The 14,369-nt window shown below is 37.4% G+C and overlaps 1 protein-coding gene across 1 annotated transcript in view; it reads right to left on the bottom strand.

Annotated features, from left to right (window-relative positions):
- Window positions 1–14,369, bottom strand: part of WDR64 (WD repeat domain 64) — a 58,469-nt gene that overhangs the window by 14,936 nt on the left and 29,164 nt on the right. Inside the window, exons 11-16 of the mRNA XM_041423513.1 lie at window positions 8,855–8,981; window positions 6,719–6,867; window positions 5,574–5,697; window positions 4,085–4,254; window positions 2,128–2,304; window positions 1,069–1,199 (exon numbers count right to left, since the gene is read on the bottom strand). Of these exons, the coding sequence (XP_041279447.1) occupies window positions 1,069–1,199; window positions 2,128–2,304; window positions 4,085–4,254; window positions 5,574–5,697; window positions 6,719–6,867; window positions 8,855–8,981 (878 nt within the window). The remainder of the gene's footprint in view (window positions 1–1,068; window positions 1,200–2,127; window positions 2,305–4,084; window positions 4,255–5,573; window positions 5,698–6,718; window positions 6,868–8,854; window positions 8,982–14,369) is intronic.

The raw sequence follows: 14,369 nt of genomic DNA on the forward strand, positions 1-14,369 counted from the left end.
GAATCTGCATGTGCCAGCAAAAACAGGTACCTGATGGAATGATAAAAATTTGATTCAGCCAAGTATTTTCTTGAGGATTAATATTTAAGAGGAAAGTGAAGTAACTTAACTAACTAAGGTAATGTTAGCAATGCACCTTTTTCCTGGCACTCAAAGAGTGATGTCAACCCTGGGTAAAATACTCTACTAACACAGTCTTCCATGCATCAATATGAATTGGCTGCCTCATATATGAGGAAGAAAATATAAAGAAAGAGCTACTGTCTGAACTGCAGTAAAGTTTTGATTATTTTCCATGGTGCAGAAAACTCATCTCACCTTTTCACAAACTCGCCAATTTTACACATGAAGGATGAAGTGCGACTCTTGGGTAGGACAGTTAAATATTGACTTTGTCCTAAAAGACATGCCTTCCTTCACTAACATAGGAATACTGCTATGCTGCTCTACTCAGTCTAACCAGACATATTGCCATTGTCAGTTTACTGATGTAGCAGCTTAATGGGCATAAGAATATCTGGAACCTAAGTGACTCTTTGTCACTTTCTCTGAAAGATCTTTACTCTCAAACCTCCAAAATCACATCAGGTTTCTCCTCATTGACTGTAACTTTTAGTCTTCTAGGTATGGACAGTGATCGAGATACTGATAATGCAGAACATCTGCGATCATCATCTGAAGTAGCATTACTTCCAAATGTCCTCTCAAACACAAACTTCCAAAATAAGGATGTTTCTACAGCTCAGTAGCAGCCACTAGTCAATGACTAGAGTGATTTACATTAGTGAGAGTTTCCTTCAGTGGCAGTGCTGAGCTACATTAAAACATTATTTTTAATTATATCATTCCTTTCCCAAATGACTCTCTTGGTCACTTCTCCTACCTGCAATGTCAGGACTAGCTAGTAAAGTAATTTGAAGTGGGAGGGAGGAGGGCCCACATAAATTGCTACTTTAAGTCCTGCTTGCAAATCACCCTTTCTATTTGGGCATATTGGAATTTCTAGTAAGCCACTTGAAAAGTTTGTATGACATACTGGAGATCAAAAGGCATGAAAGTAATACTCACAGGCATTTCACCGAGGCAGATTCAAAATCCCACAAGTTTATTTCACCATTGGCACTTCCTGTAGCTATCGATTTGCCTCCTTTTACTTGTAAAACATCAAAACACCTAATATCCACAGAAGATAAAAAAGTCTACAAAGAAGATTAAAAGAAAAAAATTGAGTAGGAGTAAGAGTAGGACACTATAGACAATGAAATCTTTTAACTGGTAATCGAACAAAATGCCTAAATTGACAGTGTCTACAACAACTGCATATGGGATGCTATTTTAATACTATTGTATTTGAGCTATATAGAAGCATCATAGGAAACAGGGAGTGAAAGTATTGGGAGACTCCCTGCTGCAGAGGACAGGGGCCTCTAAACCTGACCTGCTTTTTACAGCACAGTTGCTCTTTGAGCATTTGAAAACAAGTGTAAGGGCTGAAGATTAATCATAACTAGGTATCTGTGGAGATATTCTAATCAAGTTAAAGGAAGAAGTGACTGAACAGAGATATAATGACCATTCCATAAACACCATCCACACCTGTTACAAAGACAGTGAAATTTTACAAGACAGAACTTAAGTCTTGTGGACTATTCAAGTTAAATTGAAACATAAATTTGGCATTTTATTTTGCTGAAGTAGTAAGAGGAGAAAAAGGAATCACTCTGATACTCAGCTTGATCTTTATGTGCCACTACTACTAAAGGTCAGCCTAGCTATAGGAGGAAAGACATTTCTAGAGGTGTTTATGTGAGAACCTCAATTTACTATATTGTACAGGAATGTGAAGTTTATGTTCAGAGCAACTCCTTAATTATGGTGATAACCATGCAATGGACTTCTAGGACGATATAGCCCTTAGAAACATGATTTATTCTGTGTATTTATTTCAGTTTACTGAAAAATTTGGAATCACAGAATCATAGAACATGTAAGGTTGTAAGGGACCACAGTGGGGAATAATTATTTGGTTGTTGTCCTGTTGCTAAAACATGAAATACTTGTGAGCACAGTAAACATTTTACTTTCTAATCTTCTGTAAATGTTGTGAAAGTTTGAAGTGTTTCTCACCTCTCTATCATTTTTCATGGAACTGGTGTTGCATAGAAGCCGAATCTCAGGAAAAAAATCTTGTGTTTTTAAGGAGGAAGGCTTCAGTGACATATACACAACCGGATTCCTTTGTGGAAATGGCACTATCTCAGGAAGCACCCATGTGACATATAGATCTGTTTGAGCTGAGTCACCCTATTAAAATAACTGACTTAATCAAAGAGGAAGGAAAGGATTTCTCTATTCATGAAGAATTATAGCAAGTGTGTATCAAAAGCTTGCTTTCTTTGACAAATTACAAAAACTGTTACAGGTATTAACTAAACAGCAAACTGAAGTTTCATCTAGACATATGCCAGCCCCCCTTAAATGACCTGCTGTTAAATTAGAAGCTGCACAGCTGTGGAATTCAGAGCTATTGATTTTACTCATTTTAACTACCTTAAATTAAGTTACCTCCTTAGTTTTAGCTGCTTATTTCACAAATATTGTTACTCTCCATTTCATATCTACCAAAACATCCAGCAAAAGTGGTGGTTGTTCCAGTAGTGTGAGAAGAGAAGCTACAGCTCTGAGCTAAAGCCCCGAGTCTCTGATTCCTCCCCATCATGCCTAGAGACATTGATGCTTTTCCAACTATAATAGATTGACCCCAGTATAGCTCCTGCTCTAACACTGATATTTCTGTCCATTTTGAGAAGTGTTACTGAAATTAGCTTCTTAGTTTCGCTGCTGTTTTCACAGATGTGTTGGGTTGCAGAATGAAATAATAATTAAGATTTTAGTAAATCTTATGCTATTGAGTTAATCAAACAAGAAATACCTTTAGGAAAGGACTAAAAATTGAGAGATCTATAGTAGAGTCCTGCAAAGGATGAACTGTTTTGGGCTGCTACTCCCAATTACCTTGCTAACTACTATATTTAAAGCCTTTAGAAAAGCTAATAATAAAACAATGTATATTTCTCATCACAGAAAAGTTTATGGAAAAAATGTAGTATGTGAAACAGTATTAATCTACTTAGCTTCATAAAGACTTGGAGGAGACTCAACTCCTCACCAATCTGTTTGTCAAGGGTCACATTTACATCATTTACACTTAATGGACTGTTAAACAATTTCAGTAATAACTGAGGAGCAAGTAGTGTGGTGCAGTATTTCCAAAAAAGTCTGAATAACATAAGAAAACCCTGCTGTATAAAGCAGCTTTTCATTAGCAGGCTCAAAAGAATATATTATTTAGTGAGATGAGAGCCTGTATATTTCTTTTTTTTTTCACATATATCATCTGTCTAAACCCATGTTTTCTACCTTGCACACAGCAGCTTTAAAGTTTCAGAAGAATTTTGTTCCAAGTTAAACATTCCAATTTGAGGAATGTAATTCCACAGAAATATGGCTTGTCTAAGAAGTTAAGCCATAATTATTGTAAGGTGCGAATGCATCCTGTTGGTTTCAGGTGAAAGGAACACAGAGTAGATGCTCAAAATCAAGCCAAGCAAGTCAATCTGATTTATTGCTGCCTTTTTCTTGGTATCAGCTCCTAAGAATCCACTGTCTTAATCTATTAATTTTAAACAAAAATAAAATGAAATAATCTTTTCATCAAAATATTATCTTAAGAAGCTCTTTAAATAGAGTAACCACCATCTGTAGTAACAACATGAATATTTTAAAGCCATTACCTCAAAGGATCTGTAACTACTGAAACCTCAATCACAAATGAAAAAGCAAACTCAAGGAAAAAATTATGAGAATGCTGAAAACCAGTGATGAACTAATAAACATTTTAACACTAGACAGAAGGGCAAAAAGCTAAAGCCCTTGAAAAAGTAGATTACATTGGAAAAGCAGATTGTTCCTTGACAGTTTCTAAAAGTTTATCTACTAATTAATAATAAAGTCCTATTTTACCTCAGAAATGAGGGGCTACCAAATGAAATTAATGGGGAAAAGAGAAGCATATTTGAAAAACCTGAATGATTTTTATCTTCCCTCTCTGCTCCAAAACAATAAGTGCATGTTGACCCTCATCAGCCTTCAGATATACTATCTTCAGCACACGACGCTCATCATCACTGTGTTGCACTAAAGGCAAGGCTTTAACTTCTTGCCCGCTTTCAAACTCCCAGATTTTCACTGTTCCTACACAGGGATGACAAAAATGTAGAAAAGGGAATGAGCTTTAAGCAATAACCTGTGCTGCAAATCCATAATCTTAAATAAGACCAAACAGAGAAAAGAGAAAGAAAGCGAAAATCCAATTTTGTTCAAGAGCTAGGTCACTAGTCTTTCAAAAATTATAACTGTGTGTTTCTTAGCAAAGCAGCTGTAGGGCCAAAACCACTTAACAGAAAACATCATTACCCTCTCAATTTTTCCATCTCTTATTCAATCTCTATTTTTTGTGCAGCCCAGGATAAAAGATCTCTGCTTATCTTACAGTTTCTGAATAAGATTTTCAGAGAGCAATCAGAGTGTGGATATCTGGCAGAAGACTTTGGGTTCTGACTTATAGCAATGAGCACAGGGACCTGATTGCTGGATTTATTCCAGAGAGCTAGTGGGGAGAATGAGCTATGGAATTTTCTTAAGTAAAGCAATTATTTACATGTGACTTTTCTTTTGTAAGACTTGACAACATTCATCTTCTGTTATGGTCTTAAGATCCATAAAGGGTGCAGTCTCTGCTCCCAAGTAGAAACAAGAATATTAGCCAGTATGTTGTGTGGGAAAGGCCATAATTTCTTCTTCATGTGAAGCAGATTTCATAAGCATCACATATTTTAGAAATTCAGGTGTGTATTCTTGAACATTTAAATGTAAGAAGAATTATTCTTTCAAGTTAACAGATTATAAAATTATTAAAACTTTCTGCACAACTCAATGTGCACGTGTGTATTGAAGAGGTCATGTCACATTACCTAAATCTCATGCACCCTTAATAACAGACATGAAAAATACAGGAAACATCTATATCTATCTATCTATCTATCTATCTATCTATCTATCTATCTATCTATCATCTCTCCATTTCTTCTAGTGTTCAATGACTTCCAACACCATAAAACTGAGCTTAGAGACTAGAAAATTTAAAAACTACCATTCTTCATCTGCAGCCATTTAGTTATACATCTAGGTCCTAAGTATTATGAACAAACAACTTTTCAGACCAAGAGCTTTGAAGAGTCTTTCGAAGAGTAATAGGCTAAGAAAGAACCAGAGCCCAAGCAGCCCAAGATGATGTTTCTGTGAACCACCTATCAAACAGAACCTAACCAAGACCCACCCTGCCCTTCTACAGACTGACAGCTGTGCAATCAAAATTAATTCTTTCACTGAGACAGTCAAGGCAAAGAGTTCTGTCAGTTAACGTAATATGCCATTAAAAAAAAAAGGTAATAAAAAGTAGTAAAGGTAAAAAAAAAAAAGGTAGTAATTATTTAATTATTTAATTGCTTTACCATCACATGCCCCAGTAGCAAGATAAATGCCTTTTCTTTCAATGGCTGCACAGGTCACCTCAGTATTCAGCCCATGCGCATCTTCTATTTGATATATTTGAGATCCTGTTTCTAGGTCCCAGACCTAAAAAAATAATATTAGTTATTTTGAATACATCCTCTAAAACTGATCACACAATGTGTTCTACTGTAATAGGAGAAATTATGGCCAATAGCAAATTTTTTTACTGAAACACCAGTGTATTTTCCCTGAAAATCTCCCTCTCTCTGGGGAAGCCCCCTAGGCAAGGGGAAGCTCTATTTTTTATGTATGCTATGATAAAGACCCTTTTAAACCAGAGAAAGTGATATTAAAATGTTTTTACAGTTTGAAAGAAAATAAATTTTACTAGAAAGAATTGTTTGAGTTATAGTTTCTGTGCAGAATATACAGATGAGGCTTTTCATAAACATTTGGTCCAAAAACATAGAAACAACTATCTGTGATCATTATTGAATTCTTTTAGAAATTTAAGCAACACCTTTTAATATAATACGAGTAAAAAATTTGGTCACTGTAGGTGGGATAGCTCAGATGCAACTGGATTTGTCAAGTAGCTACTGATATCATATGCACTGGAATCTGATTTTCTGTAGCACCAAGTGCTCCAAATCACCTTGTGATTGTAATAGCATCGCAGCCATTGTGGTCTAAGGAAGCCAGGGTTTACAGTGACAAATAACATCTTTAGAGAGAGTATAAACTAGAAAAACCATTACACAAGCCTTTCTCCACAGGAATGCCATGCATCACCAACTGACCCAATAAAAGATGCTACCTCGCCCTACAGATTTTGCCATCTAATGTACCAACAGCTGGTGAAAACTACAGGTTCTCAGTACCTCTTGTGATTATTGTAGAAAATGTATTGTAGATTAATGTAGTGATTTACACAGATTATTGTATTTATGTTAAAAAGAAAAGTTGGATCTTCTGAACCCAAATGGGGTGTATGGCTACCACTTATTTGGACCCCAAAAATAGCGACAAAAACAACACTGAATAAAAAATATTAGTCATTTATCAAATTTCCTGATAACTTATTTTGAATACTAAAGCTGAGACTTCTGATTTTCAGTAATAAAGGGTGACAGCTTACACTCACCTTTAGTATTGACTCAGTGCAAATGCTGAGAATCTGGTGACAAGCCCTGTTGTAGAGCAGAACATTGAGGCTCTTCTCATGTGTCTGAGGCAACTCTTTTGAATATTGTGTCACATTAGCTAGGGGATAAATATCAATGACATCTGAACCTGCACAAGATGAGAGAAGTGAGAATACATACACTTTGTGTATAATTTTCCTGGAAATGAAAAGATTTTACATAAACCATTGGGTTCATACGAGTTCTTCTGAAGAGGATACGGAATATTGTCTGGTTTTTGAGAACACATGTTCACTGATGCAGAAAACATTCTAACACTGTCCCCAAAAAGTACCAGTCAAACAATGGCCAAGTATTTACCTGTCTTACACAGTCCTCAGTTCACCTTTGATGAGATTGACATCCTGACTGCAAATTAGTAGAAGCCATAAATCCCCTAGTTGCAGAGTTGGTTGGCATGAAATGGAATGAACCCAAATACATAATACTCTAACTGGGAGATCTATCACTGAAATAAATTCTGGTTTCTACTTTCTTAGAGACAAAGCAATTCTATCTGCAGGCAATGATGATGTCTTTCCAGTACCTTCTCTATACAGCACTGCAGTTCTGAATGATGTTTTCCAAACACCTTCCAGTGCTCTCAGATCAGGGGTTGCAAAGACAGAGGCAGACAGGGACAAAAAGACAAAAGGAAGGGCAAGGTCTGTACAGTGCTCTCAAGCCAGAGTGCATATGCAGTCTCCCATTGCAGCTCCAGTATCCCTGCCCTGGTATCCCTGCTGATCCACCAGCAGAGGAGCAGCAGTGAGTCCAGAGCAAAGGAGGAAATTGCCTAATCCTTGGCACAAATCCAGGTGCAGAGGCCAGCAGCTTGGAAGCAGGCACAGAAGTAAAGCTATGGCAAAATTCAAATGAAGCATGAAGGTGAGCTGTGATTTATGAATGTTAGTGAATTACTAAGTGAAAATCTCCTCTGGGAAGCCAGGTACATAGCAATGAGAATGAATTCACTCATACACAGGCTCATCTCCTGCCCTCTTCAGGGGCAAGGAAACATTCACTTAGGCTTTTAATGGAATCATTAACAGAGTCTAGGACCAGACTTTTACAAATATTTAGGCACTTATAGAACCATTGTTTATAATGGCAAATTACTTCATTTTGTCAAATTCACAACATTGCTAAGCCTTGAAAATCTCACAAGCATAAACTTGAAATGAAGACAGTATCTGTATCCCTTAGTGATTAAAAAATTCAGTAGAAGCCATCAGGTCACTGAAAACAAAATGTTGCACATTCATCTTCTCAGATCTGACAAGCTTTGCAAGCTTTCTGCCTTGTTCCTAATCCAAGGACAGAAGAAGCTGTCTCCAAAGACAATTACCTTATTTTCCTGGTACATGTCAGGTCTCCATAGCCTCAGAACATGTTCAAAGCTCTCTTTTCTGTGACTACACCTCTGGGGCAGACAAACCCTGTCAATTTCAAGATTCTCTGACTTAGATATAAAAGGCTAACATCCTTAGTGTCAAATGCAAAGCTCTGGTCCCTCAGAGGTGTCAGGCTCCCTGCTACAAAGTCAAGAAACAGAGCCCAGAAACCCCAGGTTGAGTTCCCACAATATTTTATTCTTAATCAGTTGGACACCTGAGGTTGTAGGGTTGTCTTTAGCCACTGAATTAAATAAGGAGTTTGAATATACTTGTGAGGGCTCCACAGAGATTGAATGCTGCTGTTTTCATCTCCAAACAGGAGGTGGGTCCTGGAGGAATAGTTAGGAGGAGATCAATAACTTAATAGCTTTCAAGAAATTACAAGTCTATATAACAATCTGTGCAGTTTAATTTTGCTGTGGGAGGCTCACCTTGCCTTCAGAGAAGGCTTTCTCATTTCCTTTGGTTCCTGCTGTTAATTCCCATGCTGCATATTTTCATGCTGTTTTCAATATTGAAATTAGCACCATACAGAACCCACTTTAAGACAATCTTAATTGGCAATTCTCTCATCTCCCAGCATTCTGTATAGTCTCATATACCTTACTCCTGTACTCAACTTCGGCTGTATTTAATAATAAAGAAAATTGGATTCTAAGAGAAGATACATGCTCTCCCACACCAACTGCAATAACATACCTGTGAAAAGCAGGCCATGGTCATTGTCAAATATCATGGGAAAGGCATTCATCTCTTCTGGAGTCCCATGATCTTCATAGAAGACCTGCAGCGGTGAAAGAGTCTGTATATCCCACACTCTAAAAACCTAGAGGGGGAGAGAGACGAGAAAATCTAGTGCTGTATCCTGACTGGATTTTCAATTACTTTGTTTCTATGACATAAATATTATAGCCTCCAAGGAAATCACATTGTTAAAAATGGTACATCCCAAAATGAGCAAGAAAAATATCAAAGGTATCTTTATTCACATTTTACTAAGGATAAAATGCACAGAAAGGCTGAATTTTGTAGTCTTGACCTGAGAAGTCCACAGCAGAACCAGATCTCATAAAAACTGGTTCTAACCCTTAATGAAAAGAGGCCTCTGTTGTGTGCTGTACTTTTCTGTAACATACAGATAAATGCCACTGGTTTAAAAAATTGCATTTGAAATGGAGTATGAAATGATGTGCAACAGTACAAAGACAAATTTCAGGGGGTTCTGGATAAAGAAACTCCTTTGACTGATAGCAGATGTTTGACCAAATCAGGATCAGAACACACTGCAGAAGTATTATTTTTATGCATATCAAACTCTTGTGCTTTCTATAAGGAAATGCTATTGACCACAGTCAGGGTACCATCCTGTAAATAGCATTAGATGTATTTAGATGTATTTGTTCTTACTTTCAGGTTCAATGAACCTGAAAGTAAGAAAGCACAGCATCTCCTTCGAAATCTAGAATAATTGTTTGTTAGCAGCACTTTTCATCCTGCCTGATCAAAAGCTGTGTTGAATTTACTGCTATCCCATGCAAACTATTTTTAATACTTCAAGAAATCATGATTTAATTTCTCAGATCCCATGGCCTTTAGTGTGGTGTATTTCTCTGCAAGATAATTTTACTATGCTCTCAAAAGTTATTCTGTCATCACGTCTGCCTGCAATTCTTATTCAGCTGCCATAATGGTGAGTCGTATGTAGGCACTTGTGCAAGTTATTTTTATTCATTCAATTGTGCTATTGTTATGCCTTCACTTTTAATTGGGATTTTAACACAAAGACACATGTCGGTACAACACCAACACTCTCATCGGTACTCTGAATGCTGTGGGCCTTGACAAAAGTCACAACCGGATTTTAAAGGATGTACAGTGGATCCACCAGAATTCTGAAAAGGAAGGGAAGAAAAGGAACAGATACATCAATCAGTGTTTAAAAAAAATCACCTTTGGCACCAGAGATAAACTCATACATGAATGTTTCAGAATGTTAAGCAGAAGAAAATGTCTCCTTAATATTTTGTTATCAGGAAAACTCAAAGAGAAAGGACTCTAAAGATCTTTTTACTGGGAATAAATTTTCCCTGACACAGTACTGAGTCAAAAGAACCATGTCCATCACATTCCTCTCATTGACCTCTGATTACATTTCAGAGTTTACTCAGACATGCAATTTCTAAAGTCTATGAAGAGCAAAACAGTAATTGAGAAGCCTTGAAACAGGAAATCCATTTAAATAGGAAAAAATCATGAAGCCCTTCATCCAGCTGAACAGTAGACCAGCAAAAATTGAAATAAGGTTCAGTTATGAGAATTGAGAAATTTAGGGCACTATCACAGGTGGATCTCCAAGCGCAATTCTGGTACACTCACAATTAGAGCATGTAAAAACAGGAGTAAGAGATGAAAATTAAGTAAAAGTAGGTATCTGTGGAGATACTACCATCAGGTGAAAATAATAAGTCACTGAACAAAGGTAAACCTTCCCATAAACATCACCCAGATCTGTTACAGTGTTAGTGACAAAACAAAAATGAAGAAAGACAATTCTAATAGCGTAACAGACTATTCAAGTTCAATTGGTCAAAAAGTGAGACATAGGTTTGACATAATATCAAAGTGATAAAAAGAGAAGATGTCTTTATAGCACAAGAGAATATAACTAAGAGCTTCCTGTGCTATTTCTTGCTGCTTTTTCAGCTGTTAAGACCGGTAGCATATTAAGGAAAAGCAGTCACTTAAAGTGACAGCAAAAAACCTAGCTACATTGCAGCATTCATAAATCGCTTCCCTGCCTTATGGCTGCCTTCTTTTCCCAGCCCGTGGGCAGGGCTGGGGAGATTACATAAACCACTGTTCCACATGAGTAACTCCCACACACGGCATCACCAGCGTGGCCGCAAGACACAATGTCAGTGCTGCTCATCTGCATCAGCACACAGACTGTGCACGAATCTATGTGTGAAGAGAGGCAACAAAAGGCATGCTTATTTAGAAATTAGGAAGTGGCTAGGGGCAGTTGCCTTAGGAGTGTTGTGTTAATACTAACTTTACTGTCCTACTTATTTATTGAAGAATTTCCCACAGCAGCCTGAGAAATACCAGGAATCCCTGAAATCTGAGAGCATATTCTTTATGGGAAAGTGCTTTTGGACTGTGTCTTTTGAAATGCAAAATACAGACTACATACAAGCAAACAAAACAGGCAGAAGGAATGTGGAAAGAAGGTGCTTCAAGTGCTATTGGAAACAACCCACTGTTTCAACTTTATAGGGAAAGCTGAGCTGTACTTCCAGCAACATTATTTCTACAGTAGTAGCTTACATTAATGAGAAACTTTGTTTGGTTTAGTTGTTGGCAGAATTGCCTTTGACCCAGAGAGAGTCCTTTTTAACAGTTAGCAGAGGGCAAGAAGGGATACTTGCCTGTGTTCCCACATTGTGACCAGCCTTCTCCACACAGTTAGTATCTGGTGCACAGGGGCATTCAAGGAATGCACACTGCATTACTTTCCTCTATCTTGGCTGCAACGGCCCCAGAAAACTACTTTGTTATCCTCTCCAGGACTGCAATATGGAATAGTTCCCTCTGTTCTGAGGTGCTCTTCTTGTGTCATTAATTTTTCAACCCAATGGAAAAATCACATAGCTACAGATGGAATTTCCACAGACACTGATAAAAAAATTGGGAACTGAATCCCCCCAGAATTCAGTGGAACTTCTTGCCATTGAGACCCACTCTGAGCCTTCCGGCATCCCCTGAAAAATTTAAATGTCTATATTTGCATTCATAAACATTTTCCTCTTGAGCACAACCTTCCTTCAAGCCCTAAAACTCAGAACATAGAAAAAAGTCTGAACAATCTTTTCCATTGGCTCTGAAGCCTTTGTTTTATGGGCACGTAAAACTAGCAACACATCTCTTCTATTTTTCTCAATACACTCAAAGACAGACAGAAGGTAAAAGATTCATCCGAACAACTAAAATGTGAAGAGCAGAAGGAAATAGAAAAAAGATGGGAAATAAGGCCAGAAAAATTGATAAATAGATTTTTTACTTGCTCTCAGTACAATAAAGTACAGGCTTGGGAACACTTATCTCTTGCCAGGTTTCTATGAAGACACTACTGCGGAAACACACTTTGACTTTGGAAGAAGCAAATCCTGTTCTCCCTTCTGTCTGTAATTAACTGAGATAGATACGGACTAAAGAAGTTCAGGTTTTGCCCCTCCCCCTTCCCCCACCAAAACATAAACCCTTCAAATTTCTGCTAGTTAAGAATAAGTGACTTTAAAATACCATTCTATGAGAAATATCTCAATAACCCTCTAGAGAAAACAGCAACTTTCTTTTAGTTCTTCCAAACTCCCACATTCCACTGATACTTTTTGAAAGTTAAAGAATATTTGCTTTTTGAAGTCAACTTTCCTCTGTTTTACAGAATGGTGATACTGCAAGTCTTTAAAAGGACGTATGAAAAATCACTCATGCAGGAAAATCCAAACCCAGCCACTCTGGGCAGCAAGAAGTTGAGCTAGCCACAGTATTCACTGTAGGTAGGCATAGACAGGAAGAGTAAGGAACAATTGAGGTGGATTTTTTGTTGAAGCCTTTAGTTTATCTGCTCCTATTTGCTACCCTGTTCACTTGTTTGAGAGGGTCATTTAAGGCTCCATGGTCTAAATGAAAAAATTCACATATTCATATAGAATGTGTGAGGCTTCAAAGACAAAAATCACCAGGCATGAATGCCAAACTGCTGTTCTGCTTACTGTGTGACTTAAGTTATCTTCAGAGAGTGCCTGTATGTGTCTTGTGATCCCTGAAGGTGATCCTGCAAAGTGCTACAACTCCCTGTCACAGTAAGAAGACTTAGGAACCAATGGATGTCAGTGGGATTACTTGTGAGGTTAAGACAAGGAGGATTTAGTTCTAATCATATTAATGCAATGTGGTGCAGCAGCCAGTACTGTACCTACTGCCTTACTGAGATAGCAACTTGACAAAGTTCAAAATTATGAGGATTTCAAATCACTTTCTCAGATAATACCATTAGTGGGGTAGTACATAAAATTACTTACTTTTTCCAAACCTGAAGGGTTGCTGGAAAGAAATCAAACTGTTGTATGCAGTAGTGAGTCTAATTACATAGTAATGAGCCTGAAGGATATTTACTGGGTGCTGCTATTAAGAGGGTGTAAATGCTCTGCATGCCTTGTCTCTGCACTGTGTGCAAGATGTGCTGACAATAGACATACCTGATCCCTGCTGCAAAGACAAAATAACACTCAACACTTCTGGAGAACAGCTTCAGTGGACATGTAGATGGTGTGGTGATCAGAAACAGGAAACTAGAGGTATAGAACAGAGGTGGCTGCCCATGGATACCTGAATCAGAAGAGTTAAAAACCACTCAGGTTCCTCCTGTCAATCTTCAACTAATCTTAGAATGATTCTCTCATCTTAGACAAAGTTTTTGAAGTAATTTTACTTTTTCACAGAGTAACAATTGTGGTTGGACGGGACCTTTGGAGATCACCTTGTCTTATACTGTGGTTCAAGTTATGTCACATAGAGCAGGGCCATGTCCAAATGGATTTGAAATATCTCCAAGGACAGAGATTCCACAACCGTTCTGGGAATCCTGTGTCTGTACTTGGTCTCCCTCACAGTAAAGAAATGTTCCTTTCTTTAGAAGAAAGAATCTCCTGTTTAAGTATTCATTGTCTTTGTTCTGGTCACTGGGAGCCACTGAAAAGATCCTGGTACCATCTTCTTTACACTGTCTCTGTCAATATTTATCTACATGGAAGAGATCTCCCTTGAGACTTCTGTAGGCTTTTGTAGTGGTTTTTTTGTTTGGTATTTTTTTAGACTATCTAAGGCACAGTGTGATTTGAATATTAGAAAATGGGACAGGAAATTACAGAAAATTGGGTATCTTACATGAAAAGTCTGAAGAATATTCAGTGCTACTGAAGGATTATGCAATATAAGAGAAGAATAAAATTCTTAATATCTGGGAGAAACAAACAAACCAAAGAGAATAAAGACACAGCAGTAAGAGAACTTTGGTTTCACAGCTGTAAACAAAAAACGTGACTGATATAGATGTGGCCATATAATTTTTGTGAAGGATGACTGGAACAGATTTCCCAAGTGCCTCTTTTTCAAATTATCTAGATTAAATTTAATATTGTTATACAGTACA

This window comes from Onychostruthus taczanowskii, unplaced genomic scaffold (genome assembly GCF_017590055.1).
Source record: "Onychostruthus taczanowskii isolate IOZ18803 unplaced genomic scaffold, ASM1759005v1 scaffold78, whole genome shotgun sequence".
Taxonomy (NCBI): domain Eukaryota; kingdom Metazoa; phylum Chordata; class Aves; order Passeriformes; family Passeridae; genus Onychostruthus; species Onychostruthus taczanowskii.